Source organism: Hydra vulgaris, chromosome 13 (assembly GCF_038396675.1).
Source record: "Hydra vulgaris chromosome 13, alternate assembly HydraT2T_AEP".
Lineage (NCBI taxonomy): Eukaryota > Metazoa > Cnidaria > Hydrozoa > Anthoathecata > Hydridae > Hydra > Hydra vulgaris.
Window position 1 is genome coordinate 10,444,674 of NC_088932.1, and position 27,827 is coordinate 10,472,500.

The following is a 27,827-nucleotide window of genomic DNA, read 5'->3' on the forward strand; positions in this document are numbered from 1 at the left end:
TCTTTATACATCTACCTCCAAAAGGTTGAGGGGCACCACAGGTATGAAAATTATCACATAAAATTTTGTTTTGTGATTCATAGTTCTTTTTGAATCTTTTGGAATTTTTATGACACTAAGCAGGGTTTATCATTTTAAATGTTCTAAATTTCTGTGTAATTCTTAATTTTAAAACCTTTTTTAAATTGCTGTATTATTAGTTACTAAGCCAATCTTCATATTTTGTTGCTTTGTTTACAACTTTTTAAATAAAATTTGAAATTCTATCGAAACATTTCAAAGCTTTTAAATGTACATTTTTCATTGTGAACTTGTTAGAAAACTTATGCATACACTTCAACTTTATATTTTCAAGATTTTAACTTTCAATTCTCAAGTCCCATATTATTAATTTTTATCTTTTCAGGGTTGCTTTTTTTATACTCATAAAGGGCATTTATATTGCAAGCAGATAATCCAAGTGTTGAATGAATAGTATTTTTATATAGAATTATGTTTTAGGTTTAATTTTCTGTCTACCATGTACCAGGAAGTTAATCTTTCTCATCTACTTTAACCATATTTTTCTCTTCTTAGACAGTGAGTGACCTCTTCTTCTTTATATCCTAGAGTTTAAGAAAATCACATGCTGTTAAATGCAACAAATTTTATTTTATTTTTTTGTTTAAACAAAAAACCATATATATAATTCTCAATTTTTATGTTAAATTAAAAAGTTAATGCTGAAAAATTTATTTTTTCAAAATTGTAAATTTTATGAAGGAAATTAATAATTATATAAAGGAGATAAATAATTACATTAAGTAGATGAATAATCTAATAAATGAGGTAAATAATGATATAAAAAAATGATAAATAATAGTGTGAAAGTGATGAATAATCTAATAAAGGAGATAAATAATGGTGTGAAAGCAATTAATAATTGTGTAAATAAGATTAATAGGAAAGTTAAAAAAAGATTTCAGAAATCAAGTAGACATTGGATAAAAATTATTAATTTATCATTGCCAAAACAATGGTATTAAGTCTGATTGTGCGCCATGTGACTTTAGTGGTATATAAAAGATTTTCATTGGTATATAAAAGATTTTTAAAAAGATTTTATTAAAAAAAACAATTTTAATTTCATAACTTTTCACTTTTTCACTTAAGCTCATTCACTTTTGGAGCTATAGTTAAAGCATTAGAAATAAAGTTACGGAAATGTTTTGGTGATTTATTTTGTTTTTTCTTAGGCTTGAAACCTTGCTTATTTTTGGTTGCCTTTAACTTCTTAACTGTTCTTAACTTAACTTCTTTTGTTGTTAAATTTTAAGTTAACAGTAATCTATAATTTAACTTTGTTTGGTTTTCTAGATTTTAATACTTTTGTCCTGTGTGTTTACAAGACATTTTTAATTAAAGACATGTTTTATGAATTTTTTAATTTGTGGTTTTATGTATATATAACATATACTTTATGTAATGTATACAAACTTATTCATAAAATAAACAACTTTATAGATCTAATAAAACAGAAAATATATAGCAGTACAAAAACAAAGAATAAAACTTATGTCAGTTATCTTGGGTACAATCTCTTTTAAAACTCTGAAACACTTCTGGCTTTTAAGTTTTTAAGTTTCTTTTCTTCTTCTACTTCTTCTTCTTCTTCTTCTTCTTCTTCTTCTTCTTCTTCTTCTTCTTCTTCTTCTATTTCTTCTTTTTCTTCTTCTTCTTTTTCTTCTTCTTTTTCTTCTTCTTTTTCTTCTTCTTCTTCTTCTTCTTCTTCTTTTTCTTCTTCTTCTTCTTCTTTTTCTTCTTCTTCTTCTTCTTCTTTTTCTTCTTCTTCTTCTTTTTCTTCTTCTTCTTCTTTTTCTTCTTCTTCTTCTTCTTCTTCTTCTTTTTCTTCTTCTTCTTCTTTTTCTTCTTCTTCTTCTTCTTCTTCTTCTTCTTCTTTTTCTTCTTCTTCTTTTTCTTCTTCTTCTTTTTCTTCTTCTTCTTCTTTTTCTTCTTCTTCTTCTTTTTCTTCTTCTTCTTCTTCTTCTTCTTCTTCTTCTTCTTCTTTTTCTTCTTCTTCTTCTTTTTCTTCTTCTACTTTTTCTTCTTCTTCTTTTTCTTCTTCTTCTTCTTCTTCTTCTTCTTTTTCTTCTTCTTCTTCTTTTTCTTCTTCTTCTTCTTTTTCTTCTTCTTCTTTTTCTTCTTCTTCTTTTTCTTCTTCTTCTTCTTTTTCTTCTTCTTCTTCTTTTTCTTCTTCTTCTTCTTCTTCTTCTTCTTCTTCTTCTTCTTCTTCTTCTTTTTCTTCTTCTTCTTCTTTTTCTTCTTCTACTTTTTCTTCTTCTTCTTCTTCTTTTTCTTCTTCTTCTTCTTCTTCTTTTTCTTCTTCTTCTTCTTTTTCTTCTTCTTCTTCTTTTTCTTCTTCTTCTTCTTCTTCTTCTTCTTTTTCTTCTTCTTCTTCTTTTTCTTCTTCTTCTTCTTCTTCTTCTTCTTTTTCTTCTTCTTCTTTTTCTTCTTCTTCTTTTTCTTCTTCTTCTTCTTTTTCTTCTTCTTCTTCTTTTTCTTCTTCTTCTTCTTTTTCTTCTTCTTCTTTTTCTTCTTCTTCTTCTTTTTCTTCTTCTTCTTTTTCTTCTTCTTCTTCTTCTTCTTCTTCTTCTTCTTCTTCTTCTTCTTCTTCTTCTTCTTCTTCTTCTTTTTCTTCTTCTTCTTCTTTTTCTTCTTCTACTTTTTCTTCTTCTTCTTTTTCTTCTTCTTCTTCTTCTTCTTCTTCTTCTTCTTCTTCTTTTTCTTCTTCTTCTTCTTCTTCTTCTTCTTCTTATTATTATTATTATTATTATTATTATTTTGCTAATTTTTTTATCCTGTTTTATCCAATACTTTTTTGTTATTATTATTAATTATATTTCAATATACCTTTTGTAGAAATTGCCCAAAAAATTTTACATGTCAACAAAATGCTGCACCGAACCCTAACTATGGTTTTACAAGTTTTGATAACATTGGTTGGGCAATACTTACTTCATTTCAAATTATAAACCGTGATTTTTGGGAGGATGTCTATATAGGTGTATGTTTTTATTTTAAAGCATTAACTTTAAATAAATGTTATTTATTTGTTATTTATATTTTGCATTTTATATTGTTTCTACCATTTTCAATAGTTAAAATTTTTCAACCTGAGTTGAACTGATCCTATATGAGGGTAAATGAGGCTCTTTAGCCATAGTAAAAGCAGCTTACCTAGGCAAACGAAATCTCATATATAAAACCCCTTTATTTTTTGGTAAGGGTTGGAGGAGTTTATCAACCTTGGATGGTAATTTGTCTAGTGGTAGTATCACAATAAATAGTTCTGATCTAAAAAATTGGTTAGTGCAAGGGATTCGGTTGTAAAATATTGCTTTAATTCTTTCATATGTCATATTATGTCAATAAAAAAAGTAATTATGGAAACCTGTTAGACCCCACTAGTGTGCTTTACTGGGATGGTAAAAAAAGACACTTCATTTGTTTTCATTTTTTAAATTGATAAAAGCAAAAACCATTAAAGTAATTGAGGAAACTGATTCAATTTAATTGCTTTTTATAAAATAACCGCAAAACTTTATTTTTAGAACATGAATGTTTTTTTTATTTTTTTATTTTATTGACTAATTTATAGGGTTTGGAACTTATGCGCATATTAGCGAATATATGCGCATACCATTCAAAAGTTATGCGCATAATATGCATATGATGCGCATACAAACTTGACAGATAAATGGTATGTGAAATTAGATAAATATTATCAAATAAGAAGAAAATATTCTTTTAATCAAATACAGGCAACTTTAAATTAAAAGAAGTAATTTTTTATTTGATTTTCTGTTTTGTATTGTACTTTTGTCATTTGAATCCAACGAAACACTATTGGTATATATGAAAACTAATTTTTGAATAAATCAGATAATCAACCAATTTTTCTCTGCTGTTGCTGATGAACAAATCATTTCAACAATAGATTTTGCAACTTTAAAGACTGCTGGGTACTTCTCAGGACCAACAATGTTCCAATAATTCTTTGCGCTTATTTAAAAATTGTCTCTTCTATTTTCTGTCATTTCTCAAACAAATTCAATTATTTCACTTTCAACTGTCGCAGCAATTGTTGAATCTGTTTTGGAGGTTTCTGAAATTGAATTGATTATGTTAGTCTTATTCTTACCAAAATAGAATCCTTCTGCAGCTACTTTGGTATCAAGATAAAGGCAATTTGATATTTGAGGTGATAAGGAGTTTGAAGCGCTTCATAACCATTTCCTGAATAATTTCCTTATTTGTGAATTTCTTGTACATTTCACCAAAATAATAGTACTAAAGATAATGGAGCATCATAATTTTCAAGTCTTCTTATGCTGTCAGAAGGACATTCGATGTCTTTGAACTTTTAACAGTACTCAAAATGTCCTTAATGAGAAGATTTATACCATGTGCTGCACAGCCACACGTCGAGATGTGCGGAAATTGTTCTTCAATTAATTTCCAAACAGCTTTTATTACTGGAGCGTTGTCAATGATTATGCTTCTGAGCTTTTTTGGGTCAAGAGTCATTACTTCAATGATGGTACCCGCAACAGCTGCAGCGTTTTGGATTATGCCCGATGTGTTGATTGAAATATAGAAATACGGTTTTGTATTTGGTGCCTTGATACAAATATTTACTATATGATCGCCACCAATATTCGACCAACCATCTCTGACAAGCGTTAAATTTTCAGATGATTCGAGAATTTCTTCCATTTTAGTGGAGCATTCTGCGTACTTTTTATCAAGAGGAAAACCTGACACCATTTTCGCGCGCAGTATTGATGATACATACAATGTTAATTTATGTTCGTTATGTTAATTTATGTTCGTTATGTTAATTTATGTTCGTTATGTTAATTTATGTTTGTTATGTTAATTGTTTTTTTATTCAGTATGTAGATATTTACTATTCCTAAAACAGAAAGTCTAAAAATCACATTTAAGGTATTAGAAAAACTACTTATTATTAGCACGCAGACCCCAAAAAAGGTGGCGTGGGGTGGCGTGGGTAGTTGCAAGAAAATTTTGTTGTTGTTGTTGTTCTTTGCTGTTATTAATCATTTTGCATAATGAAAAGCCAGTTTGCAACTTGGAATTGTAAAGATAATGATCATTATGAAGCATAAGTTTATGAAACTTTGTAATATATAAATCTATTGTAACATTTAGAAAATAGCAGTTTTTAATATAAAAATTACAAAATTATTCAATTATTTTTATATTATTTTCTATTTATTTTTTATAGAAATATTCATGTTCTTAGGCGCATAGATTTGATTAGTGCCAGTTTTTAATATTTAGTTCTTAACATTTTCATAATTGTTTTTGTTTAATAATCCTAATATTACTATTGAACTTCATAGTGTGACATCACAAACCTAGCAGCCAATTTAGCACGCTGTGTCCACATTTATGCATTTTATAAGAGTTTTTTTATATGATTTTTTTATTTAAAAATAACATTAAAGGCACTTTTTTTTACTATTGGGTTTTCTTAGCACTCACCTGTTCTGCAGATATGTAAGCACACATACTCAAACATACATACAAACACATATATGAACACATATTATACACCTTTCTACACCTTTAACTTTTCTTATTTAAAGTTCCACGCAAATAGTACTTTGTTTTGACTATTTGATATATTTTAGAATATAATATTTAAATTTAAATGGTGGCATTTTAAAAATAATTTGTATGTAATATACCACATCAGTTATAAAAATTAGATAAATTAAATTTTTTATTTGTTAACTATATTGGATATTTCACAATAACTTTAATTTATTTAAATTATGTATTATACTTAATTTATGTAGTTATATAATTTATATAATTTATGTATTATATTAAATATTATTATTACTTGAATTATAAGTCATCTATTAAGTAGTTTTTGAGATTATTAAAAAACAATTTTTTTTTAAATAATGTTTTTTTTTTTAATTTTAGGTTATTTCTGCATTAGGTCCATGGTATATTTTCTATTTTCTTGTGATTATATTTTTTGGTTCATTCTTTTTAATCAATCTAATCCTTGCTGTTGTGGTTTTTTCTTACCAACATGAAACTACATGTGTTGTTGATTTTGTAAGATTTTTTAAAATTATTAAATACAATTTTTTTAAATACAATTACATATTTATTTATTAATCCTCAGTATCAATATGCAAAGCCGATGACACTGGCTTGGGGTCACATTAGCCATTATAATAAGCCGGTAATAAGTTGAACTAAAACTAATGGACTTTTAATTTTTTAATGGACTAACTTTTAATTTAAACCAGATTTATGGGCTAACTTTTAATTTAGACCAGATTTATGGACTAACTTTTAATTTAGACCAGATTTGGTCAACTAAAATTAGATCTATTAACTTCGTTAATTCACTAGTTTAAACCAATTAATTTTTAAATTTGTTTTTTAAAAGACTTTTTAAGTATTAATTATAAATGTATATTAATAAACTATAAATTTAAATAAATATTAAATGTTAATAGTGATTAATACTATAAACATACAATAGAATCGTATTTAAAAATGCTCTTCTTGATTGTACTTGTAGGGATTTGCTTTTGCCTTCTTGGTAGTTGCTATGCATATCTTCTGTTATCTCCTAATGAGGATACAGCTCTAAAAAAAAAAAAAACCATTACATTTTTTGTATTTTATCAATATTAATATTACTTCTATAGAACTCTATAAAAAATTATCGTCATCACCTAGTTGTTTCAATCTATCTTTTTAGAATATTTTTGATCTCTAAAGTAACTTTTCATCCCTTGAATATCACATTGCAAAATTCACCAGACTTACTTGCTCTTAAGGTTTATTTGAAGTTGGCTTTTTCATTACTTGATCTCAATCTGAAATTCTTTCTGTCATTCCGGAGAAATAAGTTAATCTGTTGTTACATTACATATAAAAACTTCTGTTGCTACAATACTACTTGCTCTTTGTGAGACTTTAATTTAAACTCAACTGTTTTAATGTGGATATTAAAGGAAAATATCCATCTTGGGTTTTGTCCTTTGATTCTCAAAGACTATAAAAGTCACATGAAATCTGGTTTGAACACTATTCTTTTGTGTTTATATTTTTAATATTTGTCATTTCTTACTCAAAGTGGTAATTTTCCCCCTTGTTTTTTCAAAGAATTTACCCTCACTCCTTGATTTGTGTCTAGTCTTTGACCCTAGCTTGTTGTCAGTTTCTTCTTGTTCTTCTTTGGGTGGTTTTGATCAAGTTACGGTCTCACTAAAATATATATCTCATATTTCACCTATATCAGATTCACTCTATCATCACACTTCTTTTGCGATTGACTGATTGACTGAGATTCTTTTAGTGATTTTTATTGTATTTTTCCGTTGATATGGTTGATGTCTTTTCTCTCTGTCAAAAATTGTGCCTCTTTTATGATTTTCTTCATTTAACCAGGCATTGAAACTTTTATTGTTTCTTGTCATTTTTAAATCAAGCCCTTACACTATCCTTTTCTAAGGTTGCTAATGTCTAACGCTGAGGACCATTATTCCTATTTTATCTCAGAAAATCGGTTCTTAAAACTTTTAGAAAATCTTCAACAGTGTCATTATTAAAGTAATGTCTAACATTTCATCTCTAATACATGGGTCTGATCTTATTAACTCTACCAAGGATAAGCAGAACTATGGAACTCAATGGCATGGTGGGTGCTGTATATTACCAAAAAAAAATTTTTTTCCAAAGTATATCAAGTTGGTCTTACAAGAAGTGAAATTTTTTTAGAAAGTTTAAAAAAATTGTTTTTTAATAAAAATCTTTTTTATTTTATTTATTGTAAAAAAACATTTTCAAACAAAAAAGGCATTTTTTTAAGACACTTTTTAACAACATCCCAGCCAACATTGTGATGCAGGTGCCATGTGGGACCCATACAGGATGCTAAATGGGAACCGTATGGGATTTGATATGTGTACTATATTAAAAAAAAAACGAAAAATTTATTGGCTACTTTTTCTTTTTTCCCTTACCCCAGAATTTTCCTAGATATATTTTCATTTTTTACAATGTATAACTTAGATTTTTTTACTTTAAATAAACGTCAATTTGTTTAAAACAATTTTTTTCATTTTAAACAAATTACATGATTAATTTAATTATGATAATTTTTTATAAAAGTTTGAAAAGCTAAATATTTTATATGCAAATTGAAAACACAAGGACATATGCATGTATGTTTTATTAAATAAAATGAGCTGTTGTTAAATATGTAATCAATATATACCTACTAAATCAAGAAGATATACATAATAAATCAAATCATAATATTTTATTGTAATATTTTGAGACTACCTAATGCCATACTTTTGGATAAAATATATTGCAAAAGAAATTTACTATAGTGACATTTCTTTTGCGATTTATTTCAACTAACGTAACACTTAAGGTGTTACATTAGTTGAAATAAATCGCAAAAAAAACTTCTTGAAGTAGCACTTTCTGCTTGGTTTGGTATTACTCAAGATAAAGGCAAAGACGGCCGAAAAGAATGAATTTCAAATACAGTATCAAACACAGAAAAGAACATATAGAGTCTACATAATGCAGCAGCAAAAATGTAACGTAAAGAATACAGCAGCAAACACTTGTTATATGTATTGATTGCATATGTTATAACAGGTTATTTTATTTAATAAAACATACATGCATATGTCCTTGTGTTTTCAATTTGCATATAAAACATTTAGCTTTTAAAACTTATATAAAATATTATCATAATTTAATTATTTATTTTATTTGTTTAAAATGAAAAAAGTTGCTCTAAACAAATTGTTGTTAATTTAAGGTATAAAAAATCCAAGTTATACACAGTAAAAAATAAAAAAATATATCCAGGAAAATTCTGGGGCAATACAGGAAAAAAAAAAGAGCATCTGATAAATTTTTTGTTGTTCTTTATTCGGCTTGTATAGTACCCATATAGATCCCATGGCCAAATTCCATACGGTTCCCATTTGACATCCCATACAGGTTCCACACGGCACCCGCATCACAATGCTGGCAGGGATGTTCTTTAAAAAGGTTACATTAAAAAAAGATTTTTATTTATAAAAGTTCTATGAAATTAAACTTCTTTTGAGACCCAACTTAATATACTTTATGAGAAAAATATTTTTGGTAATATATGGCACCCACTATGTCATTAAATGACTTTAGAGGGGTGACATTTTTAAAAGTTGACACTTGCAATTGGCATTTTCTTGTTTCCTTTACATTTATTCTTTGCATGGAATAATATTGTCATATTTGAGCTGGTTCTTCTAATTAAATTTTTTCTTTTTCACTTTCACGTTGTCACAATGTTGCACTTATTTTCTTTACTACAGATACCATCATGGTTGTTGCTCAAGCAAGTTGTTGTCACTCCTTTCAATACTCAAAAAACTAATTTGGAACAAATTATATTATCATCATCAAAACCAAATTTAATCTTGTTTCAAAAAAAAAAATTTACACATCATAACACTGTTTATAATATTTTATTAAAATATACATACATATACATACATATATACATAGATATACATACATATATACATACATATACATACATATATACATACATATATACATACATATACATACATATATACATACATATATACATACATATATACATACATATATACATACATATATACATACATATACATACATATATACATACATATACATACATATATACATACATATATACATACATATATACATACATATATACATACACATATACATACATATATACATACATATATACATACATATATACAATGTTTTTGTGCTGCTTCAGTTTGATCATCAAACTTAAAACTAAATATTAAGTGGGAATAAGTGAAATTATTTCAGCCTAACAGGTCCAAAAAAGTTGCATATGAAAAAAAAATGTTGCATATGAAAAAACTCTAGAGACTAAAATAGGAATAAAAAAAGAAAAGAGAAAAAAACTAAAATAGGGATAAAAACTAAAAAAAGTCTGAGATACAGTAAATACAGATAAAATATTTAAAGCAATAAACAAAGTTAAACACTGCCATTGGCCAATAAACATCAATCGGCCATTATTTTAACTTTTAACTTCTACTACCATTATTTTAACTTTTAACTTCTACTACCATTATTTTAACATTTAACTACTGGAATTCACAAATTTAGATCTTAAGTTAAATTTTCTGCCTAAGATCTGAATTTAGATCTTAGGGAGGTTATAAACATTTGAATTAGACACAATTTCTTAATAAATAGAATTGCATCTTTTAGCAAATCAAAAAATCGTGTAACTCTAACTTTTGCAAACTTGTATTTATTTCAACTTAAAAAAAGTTGTTGTTACAGCCCTCCTAATTTACAGCCTGAAACAAATTACTAATCTAAGTAAATGGTATCATCGATTTGATAATGGTGTGATTTTCTTTTTTTTTAACATCTTTACTTCCAACAAGATTGCAAGCAACCACTAATTAGAGTTGGAAGTTACTGGAAGAGAAAAGATGAGGATTGTAGAGCAAGATAACGATTGACAGGCGACTTAAAGGATTGCAATTTATATGAATCAGGAAAGCAAGATAAAGGAAGTGAATTCCAAAGAACTGATGTTCAAGGAAAAAAACTAGAGGAGTATGAGTTTTTGGAGCACTTAGGAACAGTCACAGAAAAAGGATGAGACTTAATTGAATGACAAGTAACACGAGAACGAATTTTAATAGATGGCACAAGAGACATTAGCTCTTTAGAGCAGTGTCCATTATAGTAATTGTAGAAAAGAAAAAGAGAAGTAACATTACAACGATGTGATAATAGTTGTAGGTTGGCCTTGTCTAAAAGAGAAAGGGCATCATTAGAAGATCTGCTCCAGATATGGCAACAGTATTCCATACAAGGCTGGATTTGAGAATTATAGAGATAGAATCCGGAGTAAGAAAGTGTCATGCTCGATAAAGAGATGCAATCTTAACAGATGCTAACTTTGCAACGGATTTGATATATGGTTTCCATGAAAGATCGGAAGTAGGAGTTAATCCTAGAAGATGAAGGGTAGATGACTTATCGAGTACATTACCGTTCATGATTATAGGAAGATCTAAGTTATTGGAATAACAATTGGCTGAAAAAAAACTGAGTTTTATCTAAATTAAAGTTTACCAGCCACTGCGAGCTCCATGCTGTAGCAGAAGTGAGATCCTTTTCAAGCTCGAATGCCCCCTCCAAGCAATCAGAGAGTGTTGGCTTCCTATCATGACAAAAATAAATGGTAGCATCATCAGCGAACAATGCCACCTTAGATGTGAGAATATAAATTAAAAAGAGTTAATGTAAATTAAAAAGAGTATAGGGCCAAGGATAGAACTTTGAGGAACCCCAGAAGTTACAGAGTAAGAGAAGAGTGCTGTCCATTGAGGACAACTTTTATACTATAATTGGAAAGGAAGGATTCAATAATCTTAAAGATGTTACCAGATACACTGTAAGAAGAAATCTTATGGAGAAGACCAGCATGCCAAACTTTATCAATAGCTTTAGAAATGTCAAGAGCAATTGCCTTAACCTCTCCACCTTTATCTAATGCATGATAAATTCTATTGGTTATTACTGTTAGCAAATCAGCTGTAGAACGAGAAGATCGAAATCCATATTGATGATCAGAAAGTAAGTTATTAGATTCAAGATGAGAGATTAAGTATTTGTTAATTAAAGATTCAAAAACCTTGCTTATGATAGGAAGAAAAATAATGAGGCGGTAGTTAGACAAATTAGATCGCTCTCCAGAAGTTTTGAAAATAGGGATGACAGATGCGGCTTTCAAGCAGGCTGGAAAAAAAGACTCTGATAAGCACTTGTTGAATAGTTTTGAAAGAATAGACGACAGCTCAGGAGAACACTTCTGCAAAACTGTAACAGGTATGTTTCCAGGCCACAAGCTGTATAAGAGTCTGAGCAGGAAATCACTTTATATAGATACAGAAGCTGGATTGATATGAATGTTAAGCAATGGATCAACCTGTTCGACGGCTATATCAGGTAGAACGCAACTAGTGGAATCAAGAGATAATATTGATGAAAAGTTCTTAGCAAACAATTCAGCTTTGTCTTTAGGTGAGGTGACAAAGTCTGAACCATACAAGGGAGGAATTACAGATTTGCCCTTATTGTTGATACTATCTGCTTTACTAAATTAATTTGTTTTGGAGACTTGAATTATTATTAGGTTACTACACAATTTATTTTTATTGAATCTATAAGAAGATAAAAATCAGTTATAAACTGACTAATTTCATGTTTAGCTTATAATAATTTTAGGCTAGTTTAAAAAACAACTGATTTAACATAACATAATTTTAGAAAACAGTTTAACAAAAAAAAAAAAAAATTATGAAAATTACTTTTAACATAACATAGTTTTTTAAAGACTGATACTGTTGGATAAAAATTAATTTAATGAATATGTGATTATTATTATGATAAAATATGATTATAGTTATATTTTCAACGTAAGCAATGTAATTAAACTAATAAATTAATTATAGTTGACTAGTTCACCTTATTATTATTATTATTTATATTCATATTATAATTTATATTTTAATTTAATATTTAATAATATATTATTTTTTATTTATTTATTAAATAATTACAAATTTTTTTTAACCTAGAGTGCACAGTTTCGTCTTTTACATCAAGTTTTATCACCCTATTATGATGATTTATATATTCTTCCAAAAATTATTGTTGAAAATTCTATTATTGATAGAATTAAAAATCTTTCATGCATGAAACTAAATTCTAACACATTTGCATTACCACTGCAAGATGAATCTCTGAACCTCAGACAAAGGAGAATGACATATGAGCTAGCTAGCATAAATAAAAAAGACACTATAGTTGAATCTCGCAACACTATAATTAATGGAAAAAATGTACCAAGTTGTAGCGATCTTGAATCAAGCATAAATCCTAAAAATGACTTCTCAAGGAATCATCAAGCATCTGTTAGGAAAAGATTAGCATCTCAATCAACACTGGCATCTGAATATTACATTAGATTTTCTTCTCCAATTCATTATCTTCGGAAATTTAGGAAAAAACTTAACCAGTTTCTTGTTTCTTCTTTGTTTGATAATGTGATTCTAGTTTCTATATTAATGAATACAGTTTGCCTTGCATTGGAAACACACAATATGCAAGTAAAACTGAAAAACTCTCTGAGGATAGCTAACTATGTAAGTGCTATGTAAGTACTATGTAACTTAAATAAAAAAGTTAAATTAATAATTTTATTATTTAAGAATTGTTATTACAGACTATTTTTAAATTTTTTTTAAATTTTTTTTTATTAATTTTGTTGTTGAAACACTTTTCTAATAAATATTTTTAATAAATATTATTATAAATTATTATTATAAATATAAATATTTCAAATGAATATTTAGCTACATCTTTTTTATCAAATAAAAGTTATAAAATATATTATAAATATTATAAAATTATAAAAGTATTATAAAAGTTTATTTTTATAGTTTCTATTGTTATGGTTTATTTATTCTTAGCTATTTACTGCAATATTTTTGGCAGAAATGCTGTTAAAAATTATAGCACTTAATTTAAAACATTACGCAAAACAAATGTGGAACTTGTTGGATAGCTTGGTAGTAGTTCTCAGCATTATAGAAATTATACTTGAAACAACTTCATTTTCAACGCAGACTGGATTTACCATTATTCGATCTTTGCGGCTTGTAAGTTTTTGATGTAACTTTTTTTTTGTATTTTGGTTAACTTGGGTAACAAGCTTTGTTTGTTAGAATTTCAAAAAAACTCCAGTGAAGGGATCTACTAATAGAAACTCCTGTACTATAAAAAGAATCCAAGGAAAAAACTCAAAGAAGTTTTTCAACTACATGTTTTTATTTTTTTATTTTTTTTAGCAGAGAATTAAAAAAATAAACTAAATTAAAAAGAAAAAAAACAATAAGGGTAATACAATAACTTGTATTTAAAGTTTAGAATTTTCAAACTTGCAAAATCATGGAAAACAATGCGTCTACTTTTTACTACTATTGCAAGAAGTTTAACAGCCCTCGGAAGCATAACATTAATATTGCTTATTGTTTTATACATGTTTGCTGTGATTGGTACAAAATGCTTTGGCCATAAGTATAAACCTGAAGTATTTCCTAACAAAAAGGTTTGAATTTAAGACTATGTTATGTAAACATTATATGTAATTTTTATGTGTGTGTGTTTAAAGTAGGTTACAGTTTATGGTTGACCACAATATTTTTTTTTAATGGAGAATTCAACCAGAAAGCAATCTTGAAAGAACTATCAGGAAACTTACAAACTGATCTCTTGTCTACAAATAATCTTTTTTACAAAAGAACATCCAACAAAAAAAAAAAATTTGACTTAATAACAAATTGAAAAAGAAAAAGTTGAAAAACAAGAAATAATTATCTTTAGATCATGATAATTTTGATTAAACATTAAAGTAGTTGTATGAAGTAATAGAAATCTGATGAAAGAGATAATGGAAATCTAATAAACGAAGTAATGGGAGTCTTATAAAGGAGAAAAATGGAATTATAGTTTTAATAAGATTAAAGGTCTGAATCACTATGGACAAAAAACAAATCACAATACTGCTGTGTTTCTTTCTGGTAGTTATGATTGTTTGGATAGCATGTTATGCAGGAAATCATAAAAGGCTTAGTGCGACAGGATAATTTGTATTGGTTCCAATATCTTTTAGTACATACATCGACTTACAAATAGCCTGACTCTTTAGTTTGTTGTCTTTGGGAAGAGCGGAAGGAAAAAAGTGATTCTTACGCCAACACATACGTCACTTTTAATTACTTTTGACTTTCGTCCAACATTTGCGTGTTATCACAAAATAAAAACCATTAATTTAATTACAAATTATTCGTTTTTTAAAAAAGCCGCAAAAACGCAAATTTAATTGACCAGAATGTTTTTAAAACATTCTGAATGTTTTTAACAATATAAACAATGTTTTTGTTTTTATTTTTTTAATAAAATGTTTTTATTTTTATTTTTTTTAATAAAATGTTTTTATTTTTATTTTTTTTACTATAAATCATGCACGGAGTGTTGCTACATCGACTATCTTATAGCCTGACTCGCAAGGGAGTGCTGCTACATCGACTGACAAATAGCCTGACTTGCAAGGGAGTGCTGCTGCATTGATTGACAAATAGCCTGACTCGCAATGGAGTGCTGCTTCATCGACTGAGGGTTTGGTTGGGGCAGACGTCTATCAATTAATAAAAAAAAAATTCCGGTCTTGCATTTTAATTTTTACTTTTTGTCAACAAAATATGGAAAAAACTTTCGGACAACATCTAAGGGTTCTATATATATATATATATTTATATATATATATTTATATATATATATATATATATATATATATATATTTATATATATATTTATATATATATATATATATATATATATATATATATATATATATATATATATATATATATATATATATATTTATATATATATATCAAATAATTAAAAAACTTTAAAAAAAAAGTTTTTTAACTTTTTCCGGTCTTTAAAACAATTTTTTTTAAAAAGACAACATAAACTTGACATCTTCACTTCCAACAAGGCTGCAAGCAACCATTATTAGAAATGGAAGCTACTGGAAGTTTATAAATAAAACAATAAATATAATAATACATAACATAATAAATATAATAACGGTTATAAAGATAATGATTGACAGACAACTTGAAAGGTTGCAAATTATATAAATCAGGAAAACAAGATGATGGGAGCAAGTTCCAAAGAACTGATGTTCGAGAAAAAAAGCTAGACTTGGAGCACTTAGGAAAAATCACAGCAATCGGATGAGACTTAATTGAATGACAAGTAAAGCCTATCCTCTTTGGGAAACTCCTATTAATTGATCAAAATTGAATTCTGGGATGTCCTGCCAGACCTTTTCCTAACTAACACAAATAGTTTTTTTTTAAATAAACTTTGTTGCAAAATATCTCAATTTTGTATTTAAGATATATCAATTTCGTAACATTAAGATCCATTAATTTTGTTAAGATTACCACTAGAATGTTTCTATAAGAATGAAATATTGGGGGAAAAAACAATAATGAAATGATTATGGGAAAAAAATTTGTAGAACATAAAGTTAGTTTAATTTTTTTAGAACAAAAAAATCTCATAACAATCAAATAAATTGAAAAAATAATATATCATTATATATCAATGAGCAATGTGTACAATATTTTTGAAATTGCAGTTTGACTTATTAGGTGGGTTTATGTTCCTGTTTAAAAATTTTATGAAATAAAAAATTCTTGTAATAACAAAAAATATAACAATTTTTTTAAAGTTATTAGCACATTGTTTTAAAAAAAAAAATTGAAAAAATAGTATCATAATATATTAATTATAAAGAATACATGCAATTTTTATTGCATTTGACTTATTGCATGGGTTTTATCTTTGTTTAAAAATTTTATGAAATAAAGAATTCTTTTAACAACAAAAACAGAACAATGTTTTTTTCCAAGTAAAGCACATGTTCTTCATGTTGATTGTGCAAAAACTGAAAATGATTTTTTTTTAATTTTATTGATGAGAATCATGACCAGTTCATCTCTTTCAAGATATTTATCAATAAATTTAATAAAAGTTGTTTCCATTTCACAAACTAGTGACATAAAAGCTGATGGATTGTCAACTGAACTAAGAAAGATTACATCTCTAGTACACCCAGGGCTTGCAGTGAAGCTAGCGCGATCGCACTCCGCTCGTAAAATGCGCCCGTAAATGGTATTTTCAAACGCTCAAGGCAGATAAACAACGCTCGTTCAGCTTATAACAAGCGTATAAAATAACAATTGTCCAATAGTTCGGGATTATTTTTTTATTTTCATGAAATATTTTTAAAAAATTTTTTATTAAAGATATTCTTATTATCAAAGCACTGATATAAAATATAAAAAGCACCAAGTCGTTCTCTTTTGCACTAACGTAATGAATGAGCAGTTTAAAGTCATTAATAGTCACTAATTTCAATAATGGAATGTGCACGTGTAAACACAATGTGAATACAAAAATGCACAAATAAAATAAGAATAGAAAATTAGAAAACCATTATAAGAAAATTGAAACTGCAGAGTATTTTTAATCTTGTGAAAATACCAAGTAAGATTTATTTGATTTATTGTTTGTAATATTCCACACATCGTTAATAATAAAAATAAATATTAATATTAGAGTAATTTATAAAATTAGTTTTTGTTCATAGTATAGGTTTTTTATTAACTATTATTTATTTTAACTCAAATTTAAAACGATTCTATTGTTTAGAATGTTCGCAATCAAGGACATTCGAAAAAGAAACAAAGTAACGATGTCAACATTTATTAAATAGTTTGGCTTGAAAGAAATAAAGTTTTTATCCATGCATTTTAAAACACCATTGGAACATTCCAATTTTAATGAAAAGTTAGTTTTCCAAGATAGGAAACTTTTTTTGATTCATTCAAGAACCAATTTTAAAGCAATGGTACGCAATCGCCAGACAGGAGAAATTTGGAGATCGATGTTCTTGTACAAAAAGTCAAAGTTTCTTAATTTATTAAAAGTTATATCAATTATCTTTGCAATTTCCGGATCAAACTCAAGCGTGGAGCGAATGTTTAGCACAGTAACTAGCATATTATCGAATCAACGATTTGAAATTACAAAGAAAATTAAAAGATCTACAAAAGTGGTTAATGATTACTTCAAGATTGGTATTAGTTATGGAGCTTATAAGGATAGTGGCGGCAAACATAAAATTGATAATCGTACTAAACGAGTTATTGTACGTCATGCTGCAGCTCAGCACATGACTACATTATTAATGTTAAATTTTATACAACTTTTAATGATTTCGAAACACGTTCACACACAACATTTAGCGATGTTGAAGCTTCGACTTCGAAACACATCGACCTCGATTGTTTTATCTCTGGTTTGAAATAGACAATATTTTGTCTGACTTTTTTTTCCCGTAAAATCTTAAAAGAAAGATACTTGCTAAGATAGTTGCTAAGAAAATAAAATTTTACACCACTTAGCAAAATCATGACAGTTAACTGTACAAACAATCTTGGCAACAACCTAATTTTTATTTTAAATAAATCTATACAAAAACATAAAAGCCAATTTATTCTTTATATAAAATTATATTAGAGATTTTATGGGTAGTTGACTTGCATATAAACGCACATATAAGAATGAATAAACACGCATATAAGAATGAATAAATTAATAAATTAGACAACTATTCATCCAATCAACATTATTTTTTTTTTAACAGTTTAGCACAGTTTAGTGAAAATAGAAAATGTTATTTACGCAGAAAATGTATTATTTTTAAATAATTATTATTGTGGATTTTTTATATATATCATAAAGAGTTAGACTTTTAAGAGTTAACAAAAGTATTAAAGTTGTTTATCATTGAATCTATGAATCACGACACTCTAAATGATAGCATTATGATATTAGGAAACCATGGAAGCTTGTCAAAAGAAGAAATAATCCTGATTAAAAAGTGAGCAAAAGAAATTTATTTGAATAAGAGACGAGTGGTCAAGTTAATGATGATCCAGTTGACTATATGACAACAGCAACAACATTGATTACAAATCAAATTTTTGATGACGATGATGAAATAGACAGTGCTGATAAAGACATAACTGATGAATTAGCTGCATTCAGTTTTGACAATGTAGAAGAGGAAACACTGTTGACAAAAGTTGAGGGGAAAATCTGTTATTTAACTTATAATGAATAGTTTTTAAAAAAGAAGATTTTCAAATTATTCTTGTGTTATTTGTTTAAGATAAAAAAATGTAAGTTAAATATAAAATTTTAGAAAAAAATCAAATAATTAATTTGAATAAAAAATATCAAGAAATATAAAAACCATTACTAAATTATACTTCAACACTAAATTAATAAGAAGTTGCGTTTTTGTTTGTTATTATTTTTTTATAACAATCTGACAATATACAAGAAGTTTGTAAGTATAAAAATCTACTTTGTTGTAGTATTTTCATGAGTGTGATACTAATTCAAACATTTTTTGACGAAATAATTATGTAACAAATAAAAAAAGATATGAAAAATAAAAAGCTTTTTATGAGCATCACCTTCAGCAATTTTCATGATCACGCTCGCCGACGTTATTTTGAGCGCACATAATCACGCTCGATGAAAACATATTCTAATTTTACGAGCGCGATATAACACGCTTGTTGATTTTCTTCATTAGAAGCCCTGTACACCTATAACATAACTTAACTTTTTGAATAAGCCATCAGCCATGTGTAAAAGGACTTGGTCATTTGGTTGCATTAAAATTTTTCCAGTAAACATATAAAATGATCCTGAACAAAAATAAGATATTCCTTTAAGTATGTTATTTTCTATTTCATAAATTCCACAATTAATGGTTGTTTAATAACAGCACTTCATAAAATCATTCAGATTGAAAGCTATTTCAAAATTTGAATCCTTTATATCTCTATGCTATTGGGTTTGTTTTTTTCTACCAATAAAAGTAATAAAGCGTTTCAATAGGCAGCTCAAAATTGTCTAACATTTGGTAGTTATTTCAACAACCTTTACTTCAAATAATTCAAAAAAAAATTCTTAATTTAGTCCTGATTAAAATGAGAAGTACAAACAAACTGAAAACCTTCAGAAAATAGCTCTCTACTTAAGGTTAGAACATTGTTAATTGTGACTCTTAAACCCCCAATGACATAATATACTTGCTTGACTTCTAACATTACAAAATTTTCATTTCTCAATCCAATACTTTAACTCTTCCAATTGAGAAATACTGGCTCCTTTTAAAGAGCACTCCAAGCTGGTTTATCTGCATATATTTTATATGAATTCAACATATCAAATAAAGTATCTATGCGTTCAACAAATCTTGCTGTTGGTAATACAATTAAAGGAAGTAAATTTGTATTAGAGCAGCAATATAATGCAGAAGCAACCTGATAATTAAAAACTTGAATGGCAAGTTTGAACTTCATAGATAAAAGAGGACCAGGGTCTAAGTGTCTATCTGTTAGTTTTGGCGCTAGACACACTGAGTTTATTTTGTCTAAATTGTACAGAGACTGAATGCGTTGCCAACAAACAATTTCACCATTAATGTCAATGTTATGTCTTCGTAAATTGTTTCTGAAACTTTTTACTAAATGCAGAGGATCAAAATTAACATGAGTTGGAAGGAGATTATGAAAAACCGAAGAAAATGTAAGGCAGCTATACTAGTCGATTCTTGATCACAAAATACACATCAAATGTGTAAAACAATTTCTTGAACCTTAGAAATGGTTTCACATAGCGAAGAAGCCAAGTCAGCTGTTGGTACTGTAGAATTATTATAAAAATAAGCTGTTGGTTGTTTCCTTTTATTTTTCAAGCCCCTAACCATAACTACAAGAGCCTGATTAGAAAGTTTTCCATTTTTCATACCATAAACCCTGCCAGAATTTCTATCATACTCTAAATGCTGCTTTAATGAAATCTCATCCATAACAAGACTAACATTGCACTCAAGCAGATTTATTGCATCAGCATGTAGCTTTAATAAAGAAAACAATCAAGTAGAAAATTTTGAAGATCTGAAAATGCACGGGACAAAAATAATAAATAACAGATTTGACTTGGTACACAGAATATCGTTTGCAAGGGATTAAAAGTTTGAGGACTATGAAATAGAATTCGCTAAGCCAAGTATGTTTAGTATTTCCTGGATAAATTTAAAATTTGTTTTATAGACCCATCACATTTTTTTTGGATTTTTTGTTTGGATTTTTAATGTCGAATTTGTTTAAGTAATCTAGAATTTTTGACGAAATCTTTTTTATCTTAATTTTTCCTATGACAGTTGATGACCCACTGTTTACATCTAAAAATTAAACAATAAACGAATATGTTTTAAAATACTACAATAATAATTTTATAAACTTATTATGAAATAAAAAGGTATTTTATATAATATATGAATTAGCTTGCCTTTTTTTGTCTTTAGGAAAACGAAAAAATGAAAAATTTTTACAGTTTTTTTCACTCTTATTTCTACAGTTTATAGCAGCACAAAATGATGGCATTGTTATAACTAAGATCAAAATTCTTTTAAGTACATACAAAAAGATCTATTCACAACTTAATATTATAAAGTTCTGAGGTCTGGCAGGACATCTCAGAATATCAATGAGATATATAAAATTATACCTGACTGGAAAGGCTTTGATGACAAGTAACACAATAATGAATTTTAGTAAATAGCACAAGAGGCACTCTTTAGAGCAGTGCCCATTATAGTATTTATAGAATAGAGAAAAAGAAGCAACATTACAACGATGTGACAATTGTTGAAAGTTGGTTGCTTAGACTAGACTAGATAATAATAATAAATAATAACATAATATAATATAAGATAATAGTTTAATTTTATTTTAAGATGACGCCATAAGATGATAATAATTTAATTTTATTAACGTTAAATGGCGTTTTAAGGAAACTTTTACTTTGACTCTTGACTCTTAGTATTTAATTTTATTTTTTATTAGTAATTTTTTAGTATTGACTCTTTATTATATTCTTAAATAAAAGTAAAAAAAAAAAAGAAGTTTTTATTTTAAACTAGAAATAAATAAAAGAAAAAAATTTATAAAACATAATCTTGAAATTATTGATCTTCCATTAAATAAATTGAATTGTTTCAGCATCTGTTGTTATGGTTATTTGAGAACACGTTGTTATGGTTGTTTCAGTACATATTGTTATGCTTGTTTTTATTAAAATTTAAACTGGGGAACTTAAATATGAAAAATACAAAGATAAGATAGAGCATAGTTGTTTTAGTCACTATTTTATTTCTTTATCTATTTTATTTATTATTTGTTATAAGTACAATTACTTTCTTTTTATTCTTCATGCTGCAGTATTTTTCTGTATTTGCACTCCAGTATGATTAATTACTGAGGAACACTAATTAATCAAATTTAGGGTATATGTAGATAGTATCTTTTTTTTTCAATACATTGTTTGCTTTTAGTGTAATAAAATTTTTGTTAATGATGAATTTTTTTTATATATGTTGCATACAACACTGATAATATATTAAAAAAGAAAACTATGAACAAGTTAGCCTAGTGTGAAAAAAAATAAAAAAGTGAAAATACAAAAAAATATCTTAAGTTATTTTTTGTTTATTTATTTTTGTTGTTACATTTATTTATAAGTATCATTTTTGAATAATATACAAATGTTTTAATATTTATAATCTACAAATGTTTTTATAACTCTTGTTTAGATTCCTGTTTGGAATTTCATTGATTTTTATCATTCTTTTATGATGATTTTCAGAGTCTTGTGTGGTGAATGGATAGAACCTCTTCATGATACCATGCTTGTGGCTGGCACATGGTCTATACCATTCTTTTTGATTGTACTTTTTGTTGGAAATTTTTTGGTACTCAAATTAGCTTTTGATTTTATTATTTATTGTTTTTTTACCTTTGCTTTTTGTACTGTATTTGTTTTATATTTATTTATTATATTTATTTTATTTTATTATATATATTTTATTGGTGTATATTTAATGGTTTATGGAAAGCATCTGTTTTTTACCTGATGAACTTCTCCTGTAGAATGAATAATAATGATGGTAATAAAATAATTAATGAAACATAATATTTATAAAAAGAAAATAACCAGCAGTAATATTTCGTCTGAATTGTGAATCATACTTAAACCATAAACTATATTCTTAGTAATAGTTTATAGGTGTTTAAAAATAAAAAAAATTTTAATTTTACTGTTATAAAGTTATTTTAAGGTTTTTTTTTATTTTTTTTATCATAAAAAAAACTTTTTAACCTTTTTTTATAATGCAAATTTTAATAATGGAATTTTATTTTGGAATTTTTATAATGGAATATTCCAAACAAATGCAATGCTGTTTGAGTCAACATACAATTAATTTCTATACGTTATTCAATGTAAATAAGTGAATGACTTGGTATCTTCAGATGATTATATTATCCAGAAATAAAACTTAATGATTTAAAAAGTGGAGATTGTTCTTAATTGTTCTAAAAAGTAAACATATCATGTATTAAATAATGAATAAAAGTATTTTTGGATTTAAAACGCCATGATATTGATAAAAGTAAAAAAATTTTAACAAATAGAAAATACTAATTTAACTAAAAAAACCATAACTATGGAATATAGCTGAGTTGACCGATGAAAAACACTAACATAACTGAGTTAATCATGTGATTAGCAACAGTTGATGACTACTAAACAAAGTTGCGCAAAGCAAAAGATAATTTTTGTATAATAAATTTACATTTTTAACTCGCGAAAGAAAAAAATTGTTTTCCTAATAGATTGTTTAAAAGCAATTTTGTTGAAAAGTTAATTTAGACTTCAAGTCTTTAAATTAATAAAAGACTTAATGAGGAAAAAATAATGATTTTGTTGACAGTTTAAAAGTAATCTTGACATGATCTCAATGACTTTGCATCACCTATTATTTTGGTGACTTGCGACAAATATAAAAACTTATGAAATTTATATATTATTTTATATTTTTGCATATTATAGTATCTTTTATTGAAGAATAGTTTTTGTTTATGCATTTTAATGTTTGTTTATCCAGTGCACCAATTTTATTGGCGTATATTTGGTGCACAACAATGAGGTTACTGGTGATTACAACAATGAACACAAGATGTATAGTAATATGTTCCAGTAATAATATATCGACTAAAACACAGATAAATTGTTTTATTTTTAACATTTATTGTTTACTTTTAAGATTTTTAGTATAGAATTAAGAATGTACTTTGTAATTTTTAAACATTTTTTTCTACAAAGTTGATATTTTTCTTTCAACTTATAGAGCTCAGCTTTCATAGTGTTTTTTTGTGTTTTTTGTGTGTTCAATTTCTCTACCAGAGAGCAAAAGTATTGTGTTTTTCGAACTCAGTACTTCTTTTTTATATTTTTAAGGTCTGTGGTTCCACACTTGTGTGGTTTTTTTCAAACTTTTTTATCATTTTGTATCATTATATATATATATATATATATATATATATATATATATATATATATATATATATATATATATATATATATATATATATATATATATATATATATATATATATATATATATATATATATATATATATATATATATATATACATATATATTAGGGTGGTTCAAAAAACAACTTTTTTTTAAATAGTCTGCTCCACTTAACTAAATGTGTTCTATATAATACAAAAACACTAGGTTTAAAATTTTTTTGAATAAAAAATATTTTTAAGGGTGCCTCAAGACACTCAAAAATTTGACAGGTCCCTAATACTTTAAAAAAAAAGTTTTACTAAAGTATGTCAACCTGGTACTCAAAAGAAGCGTAATTATACAAAAACTTAAAAAATAATAATCAGTTTACATAAAAATATTTTTTTCAGATATAATGGCCTAAAAACTATTGTTTCTAAGATTAAAATAAAAAAAGTCAATATTTTTAAGTTTTTTTAAAATAATTTTTTTAAACATGTTTTTTATGTAAATTGATTATTATTTATGAAGTTTTTATATAATTTCGCTTCTTTTGAGTACCAGGTTGACATACTTTAGGAAAACTTTTTCAAAATATTCGGGACCTCTCAAATTTTTAAGGGTCTTGAGGCACCCCTAAAAACGTTTTTTATTCAAAAAAAATTTAAACCTAGTGTTTTTGTATTATATAAAACACATTTAATTAAGTGGAGCAGACTATTTTTAAAAAAGTTGTTTTTTTTAAAAAAGTTGTGTGTATATATATATATATATATATATATATATATATATATATATATATATATATATATATATATATATATATATATATATATATATATATATATATACACACAGTATGCGACAAAATTATTCATAACCCAAGCATATTTCTAAACTTTGTTTTCATACTCTGACGTGTTTACTTTTTATTGCTATGAAAAATTAAGTATGTGTAAACATGATAATTAAGAATAATTCTGTGGTGATAATTAAGATATCAAGTTATTATGTTTGGTTATATTTAGTATATAACATAAAAAGTGCAATTTTAAATACGACTTAAGTATTCATACCTATTGAATTATTTAGTGCTGTATGTTTATATTTTGATTGTTTTTGCTGGTAAGTTATTTATTTTTGTTTGTCTACACTACAGACGTTAAATTTTAAATATTTGAATAACTTCTGTTTCATGTCAAAAGTTTTCCAAAATGCCTAAGACCAACAAAATTAGTGTTGATGTACGGCAAATGATTGTTGATGATCATGAAAGCGGCATTAGGTATAGAAAAATTGCTGAAAAAAATAATAAAAGCAAAGCAACGATACAATCAATAATACAAAAATATAAAAAGACTGAAAGTGTGCAAAATAAGGCACGTTCAGGCCGTCCAACAAAAACAACATCTCGAGAAGATAGGCTTATTGTATGAGAAGTAAAGCAAGAGCCTGTTATTTTTGCCAGAGCTATTAAAGAGAAACTAAATGTGAATGTTTCTAAACGAACAATACAATGTAGACTTTGCTCTGCAGGGTTTTATGGATCCTGCGTTATAAAAAAACCCTTTATTTCAAAAAAAAATAAAACTAAATGCCTTGCCTTTGCAAAAAAGTACTTTTCAAAGACACTAGATTTCTGGAAATCAGTTTTATGGTCTGATGAAAGTAAATTCGAACTAAAGAATTCCAAAAAAAGACCAAATGTATGGAAAAGAAAAGGAAAACCCTTAGACAAAAAAACTATAAAAGTAACCATCAAGCACTGAGGTGGTAATGTACTTGTTTGGGACTGTTTTAGTTATATAAACATTTTTTAAATTTCAATTTAAATTATTTTAATCAGTTTGGTATTTTTTTTATTGCTACAACATATTTGATAGGGTATGAATAATTTTGTTGCATACTGTATATATATATATATATATATATATATATATATATATATATATATATATATATATATATATATATACATACATATATATATATATATATATGCAGTGCTCGAAGTGGAGAAAAAAAAGGAACGGGAATCATTGTTATATAGAGAGATTTATAAAAAAGTGGCGGGATGGCATCCCGCCTCGCTTCGAGCACTGTATATATATATATATACATTATATAAATTTAAATTTTTTCTTTAAATATTATAGTAGTTATTTTCCTTTTTATTTTTTCAGCTTTATTTGTATTTGTTATTAATTTATAATTTTTATTTCATTTACTATTTATCCATTGTACTGTTAGTTACTGTTTTGTTAATTTTAGTATATAAAAATAAATATTAAGTAATATATTGTTTTAATCAGAGATCCGGAGTTCCAAATGTAATCTGGCCTAATATCTCTATTTTTTACTGGTCTCTGGTGTCCAGAAGCTCTGAACATATTGGTTGACTTATGATCTACTGTATAAAAAAAACTCATGAAATTTAATGATTTGAAGCATATTGTTTTTAAGCCCGGAATCCTGAATCTAGGAGCCCTTGGATTATACCTTAGGACTCCAGGTTCAAAAAATTGTTTTTCCTCTAACCTAAATCATAATATTTTTTACCAATAATAGTCCATAAGCATTTTTTATATTATTAGTGTTCCTGGATACCAAAAACTAGGAAGAAGTAATCTTTCTTTGACATTCAAATCCAGAGTTCTTTTTGGGACTCTGTATCCCTAATTAAAATAATTTGTTATTGTATATTATATTTATTGTTATGTTTTCATATTTTTTTTTTTCTTGCATAAAAGTTGATTCAGGCCTCATAGTCAATTTAAAATTTTAGTCAAAACTTTTTTAAGTTTTCAATATTTTAGAGTATTTATGATGTGTGATTACAGGTGTTGAACTTGTTTGTTGCTCTGCTTTTGAATTCTTTTGCTGTACGTGTTATGGAAGAAAACCTAAAAAAAAGAAAAGCAAGACTAAATTGGGTGACAGCTGTAAAAAAAGTGAATTCTGTACGAAGGGCTTTTAAAAAACATGAGAGCATTTTAGAAGGTTTATTTTTATTGGTTTTTTGCATTTATTTATGCTTGTTATCTTGATAGTTATTATTATTTGTTATTTATATTATTATTATTTTAATTTTTTTATATATTAATTATTTTTAAGTGACTGCTAATCAAGAGAATTTTGAATCACAAGAAAATGATGTTTTCAGGGTATGGTTTCTTATTTTTAAAATAATTTTTAGGTAATAAGGTTTTTCCAAAATCTTACAAAAGAAGTTTTCAAATAGATTGATAGCATCTCTGAAAAACTAGAAACATTGTCAAGCAAAGAAAAAGTTAATCAAATAACAAAAAGTACTTCGGAGAGAAATTGGATTAATTTATTGCAAGACAATTTTAAACTGAAACCGCAATTTCTTTATTCAAATAAAAAAATTAGTCGAAGTTTTTCTAAAGACTCTTCATGTAAAAATGGTGATCCTCATAAAGAATGTCAACCATTAAAGACTTACAACAAAGAAGAATTGCCACTGAAGACCAGCGACATAAACTTGGAAAATAAAAGTGTACTTTTTTGCAGCTTTTTTGTGTTTTGTTTGAAAAATAGTAGTGGAATTAAAACTGTTTTA

The 27,827-nt window shown here is 26.4% G+C and overlaps 1 protein-coding gene across 5 annotated transcripts in view; it reads left to right on the top strand.

The window, feature by feature from the left end:
* Positions 1–27,827, top strand: part of LOC100210184 (sodium channel protein 1 brain) — a 68,309-nt gene that overhangs the window by 20,024 nt on the left and 20,458 nt on the right. For all 5 annotated transcript variants that reach the window (XM_065816302.1, XM_065816305.1, XM_065816306.1 and 2 more), the window contains 9 exons: positions 2,899–3,043; positions 5,998–6,135; positions 12,738–13,304; positions 13,632–13,820; positions 14,084–14,269; positions 22,478–22,636; positions 27,085–27,244; positions 27,359–27,408; positions 27,486–27,827. The exon at positions 27,486–27,827 is cut by the window's right edge and continues 102 nt beyond it. In XM_065816302.1, the coding sequence (XP_065672374.1) occupies positions 2,899–3,043; positions 5,998–6,135; positions 12,738–13,304; positions 13,632–13,820; positions 14,084–14,269; positions 22,478–22,636; positions 27,085–27,244; positions 27,359–27,408; positions 27,486–27,827 (1,936 nt within the window). The remainder of the gene's footprint in view (positions 1–2,898; positions 3,044–5,997; positions 6,136–12,737; positions 13,305–13,631; positions 13,821–14,083; positions 14,270–22,477; positions 22,637–27,084; positions 27,245–27,358; positions 27,409–27,485) is intronic.